We start from the raw sequence: 19,571 nt of genomic DNA on the forward strand, positions 1-19,571 counted from the left end.
TCACAGTGTTTGAAGCCCGCCGTGGCAGGGTGATGTGTCACATAACTTATCAGCTGTCACATGAAAAGGCGGTGTTCCCAAAAAGTCAATCTTGGGACTTAAGAATTTGCAAAAGTGACGTGAAACTTTCAAAAACGAGCCAAAATAAGTGCTGCGTACAATAATAGTAGCCATGTTTACAATTCTAGTCACCTTTCTTTGATTAGATTTTGCACACATGACCAGCTTGGCTCTGTTGCTGCTGAAACGTTTGATTGCCGTTTTCCTACATGCATTGAACACATCAGGTCCAATCACTGTCATGATGAAATACACACCAAGAGGAGGAAAAATTCAGGGAGCGGCACAGCTGATCATTAGCAGGATGAAGACTACACACATAGTGCAATCGTCCTCTGAGAGCAAACACTACTGTCTACAGACAGTAAATCAAAAGAAAAAGAAAGCTCTCATTTTGCTCTGATTGGACACGTCAGCGTGGACATCTGTCAGACAGGATAACAAAAAAAAAACTACAAAAATATAGCTTCCTTTGCAGGCGTAGACCCTGTCTGTCAAATATAATGAAAACGCATCAGTAGATGATGGAAGCACTGACAAGACAGATGTAAAAGCGGCGACGAAACCTGATGAGAGAATGATAGAGCTGCATTCCAAGGAGCCAATTTTTGCACCACTACTTGAATGTCGCTCAGGCCCTCCTGTCACATCACTAGTGTTTAGTGTACGATTCCAGCGCCCGTTGCCAGCTCCACTAATCAGAGGTACAGAAACGCTGGCATCAAAGCTGTTGTCAATATATATTATTAATGTGATGCATTACAGTTGCTTCAGGTAACAATTCTGATTCAAACATTTTCAGCAGACTTACCTGTATTATCAGCTTGAGGCTAGAAACTGAGCTTTTCTGTAGTTCACGCAGAAACATAAGTTTTATTCAAAGTCTGATCAAATATGACTTGGATCTATCTCTTACATTAGGTAGTCCATATAAAAGTGAATGTTTGGCATTCTACAAACACCTTCAACTCCCTCCACTTCACCTGTTTGCCTTGTGAGATGCGAAGACACAACACTTTTTAGGCCAAATCGTATCCACATATTGCGGAGTCTGGATGTTTTTTTCTGCAATATATATTGAGATATGAAAAAAATACAGGTTAATTCACACTAATTTTTGCACATTTAAAAATGAAATGCATTAATCTGGTGCAATTTGAGAGCAAAAGCAAGAGGCTAGATAAACAATGTGCTCTCACAATTATATCATAAACACATTGATTGTATTGAAAAAGAGGTGATGACAAGGCCGAAAAGTCACACCCAAGACACATGGTTAACTAAACGGGGTCCGAGTTTCAAGACGGTCCAGGTGGTTTGCTGACATCTCAACAGATTCCTCGCACTGAGGACAGCGAGCCCCGGTTGACAGTTGCGCTGGAGCCGTCTTCATCCGGGTTTGGGGTGCACCACCATGGTGCAAACAGCGATGGACAGCCAAGATCGGGGAGAAGATCTAGAGCCAGAGGCCGTCTCTGACCCGCCAAGGTGAAACCCCCGAGCAGAAGTGGACCCAACCCGTTGAGAAGTTTAAAAATATGTATGGTTCATTATGAAACTGGGGGGGGGGTCTACCTAGTAGGTTATAAATGGGAAACTCTGGATCAGTCATGGAAAATGAGAACCATGTGAGTTTTCCTTTTGTATCAAGATGCAAAAAAGTGTTTGAGTCAATTTGCAGACGTTTACAGTCCTGCAATAGGACTTTGGACAGGAGCACATCGCAATGTGGAGGCTGAAACGATAAATCATGCTGCCCTAGCCTGTATGTAGACGTCAGCCATGGTGATTTAAATGCTTTAGACACGGAAGACATTTAGAGAGCTCAGCATCTCCACAGGTTCTCTGCAGCTTTTAGCCACTGGGAGGACTGGACTTGTCGTGAACTAGGGAGGCCTGATCTGTCCAGTCTGTCCTCACCAAAACATCCTGGACTCACAGCAGTGGCTTGCAGTGTCGGACACGAATCACTGCATCCATCACCAGCGGATTAATGTGACGGCACTCCTCCGGAGCCCAGCTGCTGTCATTAGGACAGGTTCTTCACATCACTGCTAATAAGTGATTAACGCAGTGATTTAAGCGTTAACACATTTCTGACCAAGTCTGACCGATACTCTAGTGTGCATCATCCCCTGCTTTTATCCATACTGATTTGACTTCAAAGACACGTCCCCTTCCTTGCCCCCTGTTTTTTGCATCCTGGAAAGACTATTTATTTGGAGATATGAGGCTTTCATCATACGGCTCTGCAATGATTATGAGAACAAAGGCAGCAGTGCAAAGCCAGGTCTTCCAAAAGGTCTGCCGGAGTTCAGTGACTGAAAAGCACCCACTTTCTGTGATGAATATATAATAAAATGATAAAAAAAAAAGACAAATTAAGATGGGATCAGCATGTCATGACTTTACTGAACTCTCCCAGTGAAATGTATATGTGTTTTATTATAATGTTTTTACTTTGAAAGTTAACCATTTCAACATCAAATGTCATCTTTCCCGCCCCAGCTTTGATCTTTACAGTAACCGTATGGATGTGTCTGAAATTATTAATTTTCCCTGTACTGCTTGTATTTTATTCAATGTAGTAAAAAGTGACTGAGTGCAGATGCAGTCTGTTAAATGGCCTTAATATCACTAAAAAACGTAATTCAAACCATCAGCAAAGTAAGTATTCCAATCCCAGAAAACGGAGCGTTCCCATGGGCTCTGAGCACAAATCCATATGACTTTTCCTCCCCATAGCTTCAGATCTAATTAGTATAGAATGGTTATAAACGTTCCCATCACGGGCGCTCTAATCAAAAACAAAACTTCCATTTTCCCTCAATGGACCTCCAAGGAGCTGGCTGCGTTTAAATAAAATGATGGTAATATCATGTTGCAGGCTATAGCTGGGCAAGATGAGAAGTGTGTGTGGGTGTAAGTGGGTGTGTTTGTTCATATGAGGGTGCTAGGGGAATGGTGTGATTTCCAAATCCTATCAAGAGGAAGCAAGGTGGCGCATTGGCATTCATTATCAGTCAGCGTTTAATCAAGAAACTCTGTGATTAAGTGGCAAAGTGAGCAGCTTGTCGTTTCTCTAAATTGAGTTTGTCTTGTGTGTGTGGAAGGTTATATTAGCCCTTTCTGAATCATACCAGTCAGAGTTTTTGTAACATGCAGACAGCAATTATACAGCTTTTATAGCCGTCACCTTTTATTTCTGGTGGTTTGTCAGAGCAGATCTGTCGGTTGGTCCACCGCTTTGGTCCAGAACTATGATAGTTTTTTTATTAATTGCCATGTAATTTGGCACACACATTCCTGGCGCCCAGCGAATGAGGCCTACTGATTTTGTGAATCCTCTGACATTTCCTCTAGCACAACCCTGAAGTTGACATTTTGGAATTTTAATGAACTCTTTTGGTAACTTTTGCAATGCTCGCTTTGAAATTTGCTGCAGACATTCATAGTCGCCAGAGGATAAATCCTACTGATACTGATGATCTCTTAACTTTTCATCGAGCTCTTCCAGCATGTCACGTATCCAGCATGCTCAGCTATAAGTCTCGAGACGGATACGCCTCTGGGGGAGAAGGGGCTATATTACTAGGGTTCCTTTCCCGTGCGCTGCTCATTGTTTTCAGTCCAATTAGTAACTTGAAATGAGAGGCTGGAGTTGGATTTGAGAAATTACGTGTACAGTCTATTCTAAAAAACTATTTCAAACCAACAAAAATCTAAATCACCGCCATATTTACATTCCGGCTAATGCTTTGTGCCTCTTTTGGTCTGCACACAACCTGTATTCAATCAAAGCCTGCTCGAACGCTATTGGTAAAAAATAAATAATGACTAAATAATAAAACAGAAACCAGACCACTTCCGAAAGCAAAAGCTTGTCCTGTTGCTTAAAGATTCTACATGTGAATGCAGATTCTGTTTATAGAGATCACTTATCCAGTGCCATTAAAGTTTATATTTGCACTAACTTTGTATGGTCCCCATTTATCTTATTGACTTGCTGATAATAATAATAACTTTATCTATATAGCACCTTTTAAAAACAAGGTTTACAAAGTGCTTTGACAGACCAGCCAGCAAGACAGTGCATAAGAAACAAAATGAAATAACAAGTGACAAATAAACAAATAAATAAATAAAATAAACAAACAAACAAAAATAAAATAAATAAATAAAATAAATAAAATAAATAAAAAAATAAATAAAATAAATAAAATAAATAAAATAAATAAAAAAATAAAAAAAATAAAATCAAGTGATAATGGTAAAATATAGTAAACAAATATAAGATAAAATACCAAGACCAAATGAAAATGAACCAATAAAACGACGACATCACATAAAAGCCAATCTATAAGAATGTGTTTTAAGAAGTGATTTAAAAGAGATTGCTGATTCTGCAAGCCTTATCTCCTCCGGTAGGTCATTCCAAAGCCGAGGGGCCCTTATGGCAAAAGCACGGTCGCCTTTGGTTTTCAGTTTCGACTTTGGAACAACCAGAAGGGCCCCACCTGAGGATCTAAGGCTGCGAGCTGGCTCATACGGGGTCAACATTTCTCCTATGTATGTCGGGGCCAGACCCAGACGTGCTTTAAAAGTGATCAGCAAAATCTTAAAATCAATTCTAAAACGAACAGGGAGCCAGTGAAGAGAAGCCAGGATTGGGGTGATGTGATGTCGTCTGTTACAACCAGTAAGAAGCCTAGCTGATGACCTGGCTCTTCCTCTAGCGCCAGCATGAGGTGGACATTTGTAGTTTTGACAGAAATGTCTTAAACTATCAAATGGATTGCCATTAAAGTTTGTTCTCATCAGGATAAACTGTAACAACTTTGTTGATCCCTGAACTTTGCAGCTAGCGCCACCATCAGGTGAAGAGTTTACTTTGTCCAACACTTTGGTTTATGACCAAATACCTGTACCTGTTTTGTGTTTAGAGCTAATTTAGCAAATGCTAGCATGCTGACATTTAGTACAGCCTCACAGAAATGCATGCTTGCACAGCTGTACATAAGTGCCAAATTTATGATTAGAGGGTTTAATATGTCCTCATTTGTATGTTCTGGAGGTTTGTGATTAATGCTACAGCTGAGTAATTACTAGGAGCTCTTCCACATTCATCAACATAGCTTCTGCTGTGTTGTACCTCTGAATCGGGGCCAAAAACTCCAAATCATGTCAGAAAAAGTGGGACAGCTGGAGGTTTTTGAGCAGAATGTTTAGATTGTTTTTGGCTCTCAATTTTATGAACATTGTTGAAAATTATACCTCTGCTTGTTTGAATAACCAAGCAGAACATGTTTTGTCAGAGCTAGGAAGCGGTCGTCCTTCGTGGTGAAACTTATGTACACACAAGCTGTAAAACTATAAGTTTTACCTTGATTAATGAATATTAATAATTTCATTACTCCTTCTCAAAAGGCTGGTTCTGTGTCTACAGTCAACAAATTCTGGAGGTTATTAAAATAAATCAGTGCAATCATGAAATTTAATTGAATGTGATGTGGTAGAAACCAGTTTAAATTGAACAGGATAAGATTAAAAATAGTTTAAATACATAAAAAAAGAGGACATGAGGTCAATCTTATGAGCTTACAATAACAGCTTGTTCTTTCAATCCATCATCTAGCCCGTTAAATTACATTGACCTTCATAAAAGTGGGCAAATTAGATAAACTTTATCAAGGCATAATTCTGCTCTTTGAAAAGTTTATTAAACATAATTAGGTTGTAAGTTCTATTACAAAAGTGGGGAAAAAAATATTATTAGTGTGGCAAGGTGGTAAACAAAAAGTTGTGATGGTGGGGGCAGACAATCACAGTGTGGGTAGGCAAAGAGAAACTCAGGTGGGCCCAGCCCATCCAAAGATGGTCCAGGTCTGAAACGCATGTTAACCAATGTAGGCCATTTCAACTGGACTTGCCTGAACGCACCACAGTGGAACCATACAAGCCATATAGCCTAAATCATCATCAGAGGCTATGTTACAAGCACCACCAAGACTAACATTAAATGCATCACCAAACCTGGCACGGCGAACACATATTCGCACACGCATATATACACACATATATATATACATATATACATATATATATATATATATATATATATATATATATATATATATATATATATATATATAGCAAACCCAGCAAGCAGCATGACATCAAATTGTTCACCCAACAAAAACCAAAACAGACAATCTTTTTGAAATACGCCACAACAGTCCAACATTTGTATATACACACTTACTTTTGATGATTGCAGCAGGACCAGGAGAGCAGGGGGAGCAGGCCAATATATCCCGCATACGACACGAAAGCTGCCATCTTGAGTTTTGGACGTCGAGCACGGCTCAGCTTGTTAGCTTCATCAGCGTCAGCCACCTAGCTAGATGCTACCTTTTGACCGGCCTCGGCTGTTTTGATAGAAAAACTGGTTATGGCCATTTATAAGTAACATCATTTATAAGTAACATCTTCTCTCAAGTGCAGTTCCCGGGACTCGGGGCTTCGCGATGAGTTACGTCAATCAGAGCAGCTGTCAATCATAGCTGCCAACGATGACGTCACACCCCTTTTTATCGCATCAACTAAATGAATTAAACCGAAATGTTTCAGAAAAATAAACACTTGAACATACATCAGAGTGATAACCGTTACATAAAATAACATAATCCATTTTTGGGGGGAAAAAAGAGTGTACTTTGTGTGAGCTTGGCTCAAGTAGGCGGGGTTTTCATACGGTGATGCAGATGCTCGCGCTCGCCACCAGATGAGGAGAAACTGGCGCATGAGCAGTAGGTCTTTGGTCGGGAATGATGGTTGAACTTGAAAAACTCTCTTCCTCCTGCTTCTCACGATGCAAAGTCCTTTTTGTGACAAAATTAAGTAAAATGCTTTTATTAGCCATGATTTTTTTTTTTTTTTTTATCTTAACCTACATTAAATTGAAAACAGCTAGCAGAAAGTAAGCTTCTGTTCCCCTTTGCAATGCTGTGGTGTTTTGGTTTATCAAGTGACCATGTTATCTGGTGACTTTCATCGGTGTGCTGTTCGGGAATGACCGCTAGTTAGCCCACATCTATTATGCTATAATCATTTACAGTTACTGTGAAAAAATATGTAATTAAAACACAGTTACTATCATGATGTTGGGGATTACAAACCCGAATATATTCTTATTGATAAAAAGCTTGTATGTAGGATTTTAAATTAATTCAAATAATACTGAGTGAGCCTGAGGGGATAGTGGGGCCCATATAGGCCCACCATCAGCTACACACAGCTCAAACATTTTGTTTTATGGCTTTGGATTGATTTCTACATAATGCTAGCTTTTGTTTTGCTGGAACAGAGTGCTGGAAAACCTCTTTTCTCATTATCTGAATGTGTTACTTAGCAGTAGTCATTACATTCTTCTTCCATCCCAAATGTAGGGTTCTTTATGCAGCGGTGATGACTTAATTGCTTAATATTTGAAGCAACCTCAACAACCAATTTACAGTAGCAGCCATGCATTGCACTCCTAACCTGGACCGGCTCTGTTTTTACTTTCAGCCAAGGAATTAAAATTGTTCAAATTCCCCAGTGGATCATCCAAACTAAGCAAAATTGTTGCATAATTACTTTATGCCTCCCTGCCTAATGTAAAAAGCATCATTAAGCTTTAAAACCTCGAGAACCAAATTACCTTTTTTATACATGACTCAGAGCTTTTAAAGAGTGGGACGATAATAAAGGAGATGGAGACTAACCCCCACACAAGATTGGTACAAATGCAACACATTGTTGCAGTTCCTCCATTTCTTCAGCATTTAGACATGATTTACTGCCTACGCATCTTTGGGCACTTAAACCTCTGATCCTAAGAAGTACTCCGCTGAGCTCACCTCCCTCACAGGGGTGAGTTACAGCAGCTCTGAGGCGGCTTTGCTTTCAGGAAAGGCCAGGAAATACTGCTCATGCCCTTATCTCCTCTGCCCTCTTTGACCAGTCAAACCTAAAATCCAGTGAAGAGAATTCAACAAGTGACAGGAGTCGCCAACGGCCAGCATCTTTCATATATAATAAAATATATATGATTACACTTGCCAATTTTGTCCAATCCCATTTGAATTTCTTCACTTACTTCTGATCCCATCTGTTATTATTTTCCATGATAAATAGGCCTATTTGATCTTCTATCCAAACAAACTGTGTTCAATTTTACATGTATTTGCTTGTTTTGATATGTTAATGTAGTAATTGGACCATACATGTACCAATCAAATCCTATTTGTGAAAAAAGATCTTTTAGAGTAGCTGTTTCAGTCACTTTGCTGAAATGTCTACATTATGTAGTTGATACCCAGAGGATGAATCCTGCTGACTTTGTCGATCCCCTGACTTTTCCTCGAATAGCTCCAGCATGAGGTCGACATTTGAGGTTAAGAGTGAAATACCCTTCATAACTACTGAATGTATTGTCAAGATATTTGGTGCGGATATTTTTGCCCTCCTCCAGATTAGTTATTATAACTTTCGTGATCCCTTATAACCTATATAATGTCGCCGTCAGATCAAATATTTAATTTGTCCAATACTTCAGACCGAATACCTGCAGAACTCATTCACATGTTTTTCTGCCACTTCTTAGTGATAATTGAAAAAGGTTAGCATGCTAGCACAGTAAGCTACGACGCTAAACATATAATTGCTAAACATCAGCATGTTAGCGTTGTCATTGTGAGCTAGTTTAATGGCAAATAATCTGGCCACAAAGTAAGGCGCAAGCGGCAAAGGGGTTGTATGTAGTCTCATAATTGATCATAGGTGTGTTTTGGGGGTAAAAAATGAATTAAACCATTCCATCCCTTTAAAAGCCACATGTGCCTGCATCTGGCTCAGTGCTATTTAAATGATTTGGATTTAGGCAGAATATTCTGTGTTTTTTTCAATATTTTGACTTTTGGATTTAACAATTCTTTTACTGGAGTTATTGGAATGGTTTGTGAACACCTATGTAGGCATATCTTACTAATAATGCGCCCTTATAGCATTTAATAGGGCCATTGACTTTAGACCAGGTTTTTCTTGGTCAATGGCACAATCTCTCTGCTGCCTTAAGACAATGTTAACAATGCACCTGACCACACCTTATTATCCAACCAACACACCCATGGGGGCATTTGTTACATTTGCTTCTTACACAATGTGGGCGCTAGTCTGACACTAGGAAAGACCCTAGCGCTGTGCTTTGCACTGCTTTACCCCAGATGTAAGACAGGGCCTTTTATACTTAACATTTTTGTTTCGTTTCTCCTTGTTGAGTATTTTTCATTCCATTCTTTGTCTGGGTTTACTTAGTAGTGAGAATAAAGTTTAAATAAAAATGTCTGCTCGTTGTCATGTCGAAAAGCTCCACTTTCATTGGGTTCTACTTATCATTGTGTGGTGTGTTGCAATTTCCCCTTTCATTTATATAAGAGACAGATACATATAGCTTGTACAGGAAGTTAAACAGGCCCTGTTATGCCATTTTCCGGGTGCATATTTTTATCTCAAGTTACAGTTACAACATGTTAACATGCGTTAATGCTCATAATCCGCCTTGTTTTTCTCATCCTGGCTGTCCTGTAGCACCTCTTCTCACCCTCTCTGTGAAATGCTCCATTGTAGCACATGCTCCTTCTTCCAGAAAGCAAAGTCTGCTCTGATTGGTCAGCTAGCCCGCTCTGTTGTGATTGGTCAAAGTTTCACATTTCAAAAAACTCTTCCTCCGGAGCTCCAGCTCCGTCTCTCTCTTTTGTTGTTTGAGGGCCAAACTAGCCGGAAGGCGTTTTACGTCACTTCCGTAACATTATGACCTCATAAAGTTACGGAAGTGAAGGAGAGAATTCAATGGAGCCATTTCAGGCAGCTCAGGAGCTTCTGAGGAGGAGGGTAACTCCTTTTAGGCCTGGACTTCAGGTTTTACACTCTACGGACCTTTTACATGTACAAAAATATATATAACACACTAAAGGAGAGGGAACAAGTGGAAAAGCATAATAGGGACACTAACTCTTATTTAGTGCGACCTTGCTTCTATATTTTCAGCCTGTTGTCTGTTTTGATAACTATGGATACCTCACTTCCAGTTGAATGCACTTCTATGCAATGAGATTCAAAACAACTGCTCTGTTTTGAAGTGGCTGCAGCTGGTAGTGTTGAGACTGAGGGCTTATAGTATGATGAAGTTGATCATGCTATAATCATCAGTTATGTTTTCCAGGTTGTGGCTTGCGCACCCATCCTGGTGCAATGCAGTGTTGGGTCGGGGTGCTCTGCCACTGTTCTGGGTTTGGGTCAGTGAGGTGCAACATGTCCACCCCGGTCGGGCCCAGGCTTAGTCTCTAGCCATGAGATCTTATGAGGCCTGACAGCCTGTTTACCTTGGACGCCATTTCCCTGACGTTTCTGCATGGTTTGGCGCTGACTACCAGTTGATGGCCGACAGCTTTATTGAATTAGCTGTGCAGCTACAAAGGCAGGAGAATGAAAAAAAAAGAGACAAAGGGGAAAGATAGAAACTGAGCAACCGAGTGAGAGAAAGAAAGAAAGAAAGAAAGAAAGAATGAAAGAAAGAAAGAAGAGAAGGATTAAAAGTGTTTTAAAAGCTGTCCCACTTTTATCTTAGATTGAGTTGGGTTTACATTTATCCTCTCTCCTCCATATAAACACATATCGACCCCTTACATTAACCAGACAAAACACAAACAGCACATAAATCCCGGTTTGCACTTTGACACAAACTGCAGACTAAAAGGGCAAAAACATGCAGCATGGCAGCACAGAGTGGAGCAGACGGATTGGGAAATGTTGGCTGCTGCATCAGCTTCAATATAAATGTCTTCTCTTATTGGTTGCCTGCTGCGCCACCCCCTACCCCCTACCCCCACCCCCCAACCCCCCTGAATGGGTCCTATCCTGGTGGGATGTCTTGTACAAACGGCCTCTGGGCAAATATCACATACCGTATTGGAACATAGTGACCCGAATCCTTAGAAAAGGGCAGAAAGAGGAGTATTCACTTAAAACAACATATCAAGAGCCATAGGTGAAGCTTTATCCCGTCCTCAGTGGTCCGCCTCCCCTCAGGTTAGATACAAGAGAAGACACACTAATGCAGACACACACACACACACACACACACACACACAATCTTTAGAATATGCATTGATGCATGCACGTTCACTTCCTCCTCTCCTTTCTCATCATCAAAGAGAACATCACAAGGTGGGTTTTTTTTTGCACACATGAAGGCTTTTTGTTTTGGAGTATGAATAACCCCATTGTGATGAAGCAGCCTGTATAATCCCAAATCAGCATGGATCAAATGTCAAAAAGCAGATATTTTTTAATGACGTTTCCTAACAAGCAGCGCAGCGAGTCCTGAGAAACAAGTCGACTCCATCAGCGTGTTAGGTCACAAGCCCTGATGTGTTTTCTGTGATAACTCTAAATAAGCAAAGCTGTTAATGAGAGTGGACCCCCTCCCCCCCGGAGAGTTTAGTCAGAGCTTCACATCAGCCTCACCGGTTTCTCGTTTCACTCAAGATGTGCAGTCCTGCGCGAGATTAATCCCCAGCGTTACTCTAATCTCCCTCTGTAACGGGGGGAGATTAGGTCACTCAAATGATATGGTGGAGCACATTACCACATGCAGATTACTCATCTGCACATTGATAATCCCCTTAGACTTTAAGTAAGGTTAAGAGAGCGAATGTGCTGCAGAGTATTAAAGGCAGCCCTACATTTTTAAATGTTCTCTGTTCTTTCTATAAATACAGAGATATCCTGAGATACAGAGGGCGGCTTTGCTTTGGGGGTGTTTTGGGGGCTTAAGGGCAACTCTAGTAAGAAAGTCCTACCTTTGAATAATTAACCAAATGAGCACTTTGTTTGAGACATTTTTGCTTTTAAAAAGAGGTTAATGAGCCGTGAAGAAAGGCGCCTGTTTTCAACTTCTTAGACAAAACACTTGGTAATAGATCCCAGGAGGAACATTTGCTCAAATGTATTTATAATGGAATGGAAAAAAAACTATACATTTACAGCCACAAACTCCCCGTAATTACAACAGAGCAGCATGACACACTAATTGATTGACTAATATGAGACTGCGGTTTTAAGAATTTTAAAGTAATAGCTCAACATTTTATGAACTGTGCTTATTTCCCTTTTTTGCAGAGATTTTAGATGAGAAGAGTGATACTGCTCTCCAGTGTCTGTCCGTTAAGTCTGGAGCCAGGAGGCGATTAGCTCAGTTTAGCATACAGGCTGGAGGCGAGGGGAGACAACCAGCTGTCCAAAGTTTAAAAAATCTGCCCATAACAGCATCTCTAAAGCCTAATTAAAATGCTGTTCCTTGTTTATCTAACTTGAACACAAACAGGAGGAGGTGTCTGCTGTCAACTTTGGACAAAAACTAAAAACTTGTTAACAAGTCCCAAGACATGTCTCCCAAGGGTGTATATTCATGAAAAAGCTGAACCTATATAAACTTAAAGCCATTTTAATCAATTAAATATCTTGGTAAATTAACAATCAACAGGTGGTGAAGAAAAAAAAGAAAAGGTTGATTTCAAAATAAGATGGCACAAGCGGTTGGGTATTAGGCCACAATGTTTATTCAGTAGTGTTGTTTCAACTTATAGGTACAATACTGTCAGCTTTTGTAAGACTAAAAAAAAGTTACCATTACAGTCATCCATGCTCACAGAATGCCAGTCAAGTCGTTTACACCCCTCCGTCGTGTACACACCCGCCTCGTGCTCACCTTGAGCAAGTACATTTCCAAATGGTAGGCACTTTGAAGGTTTAAAACATTTGTGAATATACATTTATATATATTTATATATCTTTTCATATACTAATAAGCAATTGGACTCAAAGGTCAGATCTCTAATAGAGAGAAGAAAGAAAGAAAAAAAAGAAAATAAAAGAGTGACGAAAAAGAGAATGAGGAAACAACACGATGTGGCCATGGTGGAGGGGGTGGGGTCAGAGAGTAGAAATACTGTGAGTCTTTGGGTTTTTCAGTATGGTTCAGTACCTTAGGTGCTATGTGACGAGAGCGGACAACAGGGACGGGGAGAGGAGGATGGTTAGTGGGCAACATGGGGATCATGGGCAGATTAAACGAATGGCAAAGGATGGAGATGTACGGCTTCAGGTGGGTGGTGTTAGGGGTCAGGATCATGTGACAGCATCTACTGCATCTACTTCACATTACTGTACAGCTGACAAAAAAAAGGCAACTTCACAAACCTGCCGGACAAAACGCCTTCATACCCTTAAGAGAAAGTTTGTGTCGACGTATCGTAAGAATAAAAAAAAGTCATGTGGCCGAATGCTGTGTTCTCATTTAATGTAGCTACGTGGCCTTGTATTCGGCTAAGCTCAGGTTTTAAACCTGGTAAACAGCCCAATCTCTCGACAGGAGCTCTTCTGAAATGCCACCACCGACCAAAAACATGAGTAGCCCTCTACGCGAGTGTCTTGTCAAAGACTATTCAGACACAACACTGGAGTCTTACATTTTCTGTGCAGCCTTATTTACCAATCCCTCACAGAGAAGATACGTTTCTAGAGGGGAGGGGGTTGTGTGGGGATCGGGCCCTGGCCCTGGTGTGTTTGCGTCCAAGTAGTAGCGGCCCTTCGGTGAGCTGATCTTAGGGCCTAGAGCATCAACACCGGGACAGGGACTATAACAGCCAGGCGACGCTCGTGGCTCCATGTAGAGTGAAAAGAGAGCCAGTTGACAACTCGACTGGCCGCGCTCCAATCTGATTAAAAAGAATGGTGGGAGCAAGGGAGGTTAGGGTAAACAGAGAGAGGGGTGAGGTGAGGGGGGCGATGTTTGTGGGTGAAAGGGTGCAATCACTAAACTCAAGGGGACACATATGGGGAGGGAGGTGGCGATGGGTCAAAAAGCACCACAATCAGCGGAGAAGAAACGTCGCCCCACAAACACCCCTCACGTAAGCTCAGAGCTGCACGACAGCAGTGTGGGAGCAGAGAGCAGTGAATGTGCAATGTGAAACAGAACGCGTTTAAATAGCTGAGAAGTTTGGCTAGACACCAAACAGAAGCAAGATTTGCAATTTTTCCTCGAGCCCTGACGCGCTTATCTTTTTTAAAAATCTTTTAAAGACCTGTTCCTGGTGTGTTAATAAAAACGCTGTTGAAAAGAAGAGAAAAAAAAGGCTAAAATGAGAAGAGAACAAACAAATAAACAGGACATAATGAAACGCTCACTAAAAAAAAACTGATGCGAGAGCAAATAATAAACATTGTAACCTGAAGGGAGAACATTTACATTGACCGTTAACAGCGTTAATATGAAGACCGGAGAGCTTCATCAAAACTACAAAGGCAATTTTTTTTTTTAAACATCAGAGAAAAGATAAATTAATGTAGTACACCTTTAGAGATCAACAACAGACATGCTAGGACAAAATAAAAATAAAAAATGAAAGTAGGATTGATACAGAATAATTATATTCAATTATTTCCACTTTTAAATTGTTTTTTTCTTTACAAGTAACATACTGCTACAATTAAAAGTAGTCAGCGACTAGAAACCGCTCAGAAGACAGATGCGATTAGTTTCCTCGCCTTTACTGATCCTGTTTTTCTATTTTCTGTTTTTAAATGTTTAAATACACTGAGATTTGCCATCAAATGAGAAATGCTTGGTTTTCTTTTTTTTTTTTTTTTTTTTTAAGAAGAAAGAAAAGGTCTTAATTACAATACTCTATGCAAAAGCTTTCTTTATGCTATTTTTTTCCTTAATCACCTTGAAAAACATTTTGTCGTTGCTTCTTGTTGTGTTTGAACAGGTTCGCTGTTGTCGTGGACTGCGGTTTTTTTGACAGTCGCTCGCGATTGGCCGATCTGATGGCGGGATGGTTTTTATGCATAAAACTCCTTGGTTGGGGCCTTCTGATAGGCGGCGCCGGAGGGTTTCCTCTCTCCCAGGTCGTAGCTGCCCTCATCCTTCTTCCTCATGCGGTAGACCAGGAGGAGGATGAGGAAGATGGCGAACAGGAAGCCGATCACGCCGCCTGCAATAACAGCTGAGGGAGGCAGAGACAGAAAGGGAAGGTAACCATCAATGCTCAGACAGTCAAATCAATGTCTACTGTGTGTCCTCACGGAGAAGGACACCTTCACTTTGTCCTGAAGAAAGCACTGCTCATGAGTTAAGCTGAGGCCAACTGTGTCTTGTGAAATCCATTACGAATTTTAGCATGAGCTATTGTTGCAACAAATTTCAATACTAATTCAATTCCCCGGCGGTTTATCACAATTGAGGGCTTAAATGTGGTGAAACCAAGTGGAAACTGTCTGAGCTGAAAGCTGAAATCAATGCGGTTACTTCATGTCAATGGCGAAACCCTCAATCTGTCTCGAGAGATACAAAGACAATCATTTTCTGTCAGTCTGATTCACTTCTTCTAATGCGTGTCCTGTTGGTGAGTTTAATAGTTATTGTTCCACTTAGGGGATATCAAGACTCCGATCCTTGATTGGTACACAGAGCCGTGTTGTGCCAATGGTGGTTGATTGGACATGGTCTGTATTCCAATCAGTGACTGTCGACTGGGGCTCAAGAGGAAATGATATTGGTTCCGCTGCCTAACAGTCGGGAAAATTAATCCAATGAGGACAAACAAACAACAACTAGTCCAGCATGACTTGAACTAAATCCTTTTTCTGCTCTGGAGTTCTGATTTGATTATTGTAAAAAATAAAAATAAATGACCAGAGTAGTGGAGTTTCTGACAAAAGATAAATTCAGCATAGTCATTTTATACATAATAACTTCAATTGTTATTTTTACTACAAGAGAAATGTGAATAGACCTCCGATACAGCCACAATTGCTGAATCGGGTATTGACAAGTACTCGAATAAATGCAACTATCCTACATCACGCTATCAGATCATTTATTAGCAGATTTACGCTACACAGGAACAACAACACGGGTCACTTGCCAACTGAACCTTATATCCCTCCCGATCTGTACTGCACATGTGCAAACTATTAATACAACAACAAATCTGTGTTGAAATTGGTAGGATGAGAGGTGGTTCTCATGAACTGTTAGTAGCCAGTGGACAGCACAGCCCTGCATGGCTTAATAGCAGAACTAACAGCTACCAGCAACGTAGGTTGCATTGGGTTACATTATGATGTGTTCAAGCTCTATTCAGTAAAAATGAGTAATGGGCATATCAGACCCTATCCTGATACGTTCAAATGTAATCTTGAAATAGAGAAACTTGAATAAACACGGTTGTTTAAAAGAGATGTTTTCTCAGTAATATATGTTTTCTTTGTATTAAACACACTGGTATTGGATCAGTAATATGTGTAGGCAAAAGTCTACATTACATGGAAACTTTGCTCTGTTGAATTTGTTTTCTGGATGTGCGTACTCTACACTCTGTTTGTCTTAACTTAATGTGAATGACAAATTGTAAACCAATAGGGCCACAGTGTTGAAACATCAACAGAAATGGGAATAAATCAGGCCAAGCTGTATTAAGAAACACCCCGCCCCCCTCCAGCTTTGACCCGACTCTCCTCAGTAATGCTCCTAACTCGGCACATGGTCTTATTTCCATCTCACTCCCAATTATGCCCGTATGATTGTCTTTACATCTTCCTAATCTATTTAGGGTCTCTCCTGGTGCTACAATCTGCCCTCTGCTCCACTTTAGGTTGCCACATGTTGACTGGCCCCATAGCCCCATGGGCAAAGATCCTGGCAAACAAGGGGGCTGCTGAGCACAGAAAAACAGTAACGCAATGCTGAGCAAATAAATAAAATGAGATCATGGGCAATTCCTTTTTTTAAAGTCATACAGGAAATTAAGAGTTATGGTTATAATCTAGAAAAAGGGTAAAGAGAACGAGGTAGCAGGGATAGAAGGAAGAGATGAGCGGTGACCCAGGTATAATAAATATATATATTTAGTATCCAAAGAATTTCTACTGGTAATACTCTTTTTTTTTTTCTGTCAAACTCATAGAACAATGTGCAAAAGATGAAATGAGACTATCAATAGGAGAGAGATGTGAGCTGAGCCTTCATGATGACGTCCTGATTTGTCCTTGTTGATGTTGTTTCTGCATATTGCCAACACCAGATGGATATCACAACAAAGTAAAAGTGAGGTGCCAATCAGTGTTCGCCTCAGATACGTAGGGAGAGAGAGAGAGACGACATCAGAGAGCACAGAGATTTCCAGTCAGATAATTCCACCATCTTTCATTTATTCAAAGCGATACACTTGAAACACCCACAACGCTGTGAACTCTACAAGGTCCCACAGAGGGGTGCAGATGGAGTTCATTAAATAGATTATTTTTGTGAAGTGGATTAGGTCGGAGAAATTATTTCCTGAATTTTTAAAGACTTAGCTGTTTACCAGAACTATGCTGACATGTTGTAACGTATATGAATTTGAGAAACATTAAAAGGCAAATTATATAAACGCTCCCAAAATGCATCCAATCATTTATTGGTGGAATGTGAAACTAAAAGGCTACACTTATTATGGGGCTGAAATTTTAAAGAAATACATCGACATTTTTGGTAAATATGCTTTTTTGTAGAGGGATGAAAAGATGGATACCATTCTCAGTACAATACATTTGAAGCTAAAGCCAAGAGACAGTTATCTTAGCTTAGCATAAAGGCTAGAAACAGTCCAAAAGTAACAAACCCTGCCTATAGCAGTCTGTTGCAGTTTATTGTGACACATACCTGCCAACACCTCTGTCCTCTGGAAGAGGTTTTCAGTGCGGACCTCACTGGCCTCCTGGGGGGAGCCGGGGGCACTAGTCGTACTAGTCATCTGGTTCCTCTGGATGTCCTCTGTAACTGGCACTGGTGCCTGGGTGAGGAGAAGAAAAACAGGATGGTTAGAAGAAAGATTAAGGTTGATAAACGTTTATTGATTCCTTGTCTGTGTGTTTAAATGACTTGTGTTCATTCAGGTGTCATGGCATAATCCCAAAATTCCTCACTACTGTTAATATTCGAAAATAAGCTTGATATTTTAGGAAATACGCCTTGTTGCTTTTTTGCTGAGAGCTAGATGAGAAGATTAATGCCACTCTCATGTTCATATTAATCTGTTAATAGAAAATTACAGCCAGCAGCCTGTTATTTTAGCTTAGCATAAAGAGGGAAAAAGGGAAACCGCTAGCCTGGCTCTGTCCAAAGGTAGGAAAATCTGCCCACCTACTAGCAACTCTTATATACATGTTATGTCCTGTTGGTTCAATCTCTTCAAAAAATGATGTTTAAAAATAGCAATTTGCGGTTTTACAGGGAGTTATTTGCGGGACTATTTCACTGCGCCTGGCCAAGGACCCACAACAAAAAAAGATATAAACAACAAAGATATAAGATGTTTATTAGTGAACTTTAGAGGTGCTGGTTTTAAAACCTTTGCACAGAAGCAGGCTAGCTGTCCGCTTGTTTCAAATCTGTATGCCATGCTTAGCTAACGGACTGCTGGCTCTAGCTTCAAATTGAACGTACAACCATGTGACGAGAATCAAATCAGTGTATTTCCAAAAATGTTCCTTTCAGAAAAAAAGGGAAGGTTTCACTGATCCACTTAGCATGGTGGTCCAGTCAAAGGAGGAGAATGGGGAACCAAATGGAACCTGGCTAGTGAAACCTATAGAGGCTTTCCAGAGAAAAAAAATGGAACAAATCCAGATTGCAAAAAAATATTAGTGTAAGGCTCAAAAAAGTAGTTAGTCTAGGAAAAGAAGCAAAGTATCTGGAATGGATATGGGCCCATGTATCCCATGTTTTTATTTCCCCAATAACACTAGAGAAGGTTGCAAAGGACCAAAATGGAACTTGGCCAGTCCTTTTTGCCTTAGGGAGTAGTAACAGAAGCATGAGGGGGGAAAAAGTGGAACTGAGCCAGGTAGGATTGGCTTAGGGGGCTGAGACCTTGACGACTAATCCCCAACAGATGTAGTATCCAACACAGTACAGTAAGAGTGCATCCCACAGAAGTGAGATCTAGGATGGTTCCAGAATATGTGATTATGTCCGAGAGAGATGTAATCCCCCATAATTTGCAATGGAGCGAAAACATTGCGAATTGACGTGAGCACTTGATCTTTATCCTGAGAGCAACCTCATGGCCCCTAGTATTACAGAGGATTTGATGACAGACTGGGTCAGCTGAAGACACGCTGAGACACTGCGTCGCTCTCTGTTGAGTCAGGATAGTTAAAAAGGAGCTACCACGATTTTGATATTACACACCTAAAGCATAAAGCATGAGTTGAAAATGTCCCTGGGTGTGATAACAGAATAGGTTCATATACTTTTAGTTTTTGAATGTACTTTAAAAATTGTGATTGTGGAATTTCAGGAGGCTCAGAGCGCCATGTGCTTAAGTTGGAGCATAAACACATGTGGCCATATCAGAAGT

The 19,571-nt window shown here is 40.5% G+C and overlaps 1 protein-coding gene across 1 annotated transcript in view; it reads right to left on the bottom strand.

The window, feature by feature from the left end:
* Nucleotides 1-12,699: 12,699 nt before the first annotated feature.
* Nucleotides 12,700-19,571, bottom strand: part of sdc2 (syndecan 2) — a 45,854-nt gene continuing 38,982 nt past the window's right edge. Inside the window, exons 4-5 of the mRNA XM_054606448.1 lie at nucleotides 17,873-18,002; nucleotides 12,700-15,173 (exon numbers count right to left, since the gene is read on the bottom strand). Of these exons, the coding sequence (XP_054462423.1) occupies nucleotides 15,010-15,173; nucleotides 17,873-18,002 (294 nt within the window). The 3' untranslated portion in view covers nucleotides 12,700-15,009. The remainder of the gene's footprint in view (nucleotides 15,174-17,872; nucleotides 18,003-19,571) is intronic.

Source organism: Anoplopoma fimbria, chromosome 10 (genome assembly GCF_027596085.1).
Source record: "Anoplopoma fimbria isolate UVic2021 breed Golden Eagle Sablefish chromosome 10, Afim_UVic_2022, whole genome shotgun sequence".
Lineage (NCBI taxonomy): Eukaryota > Metazoa > Chordata > Actinopteri > Perciformes > Anoplopomatidae > Anoplopoma > Anoplopoma fimbria.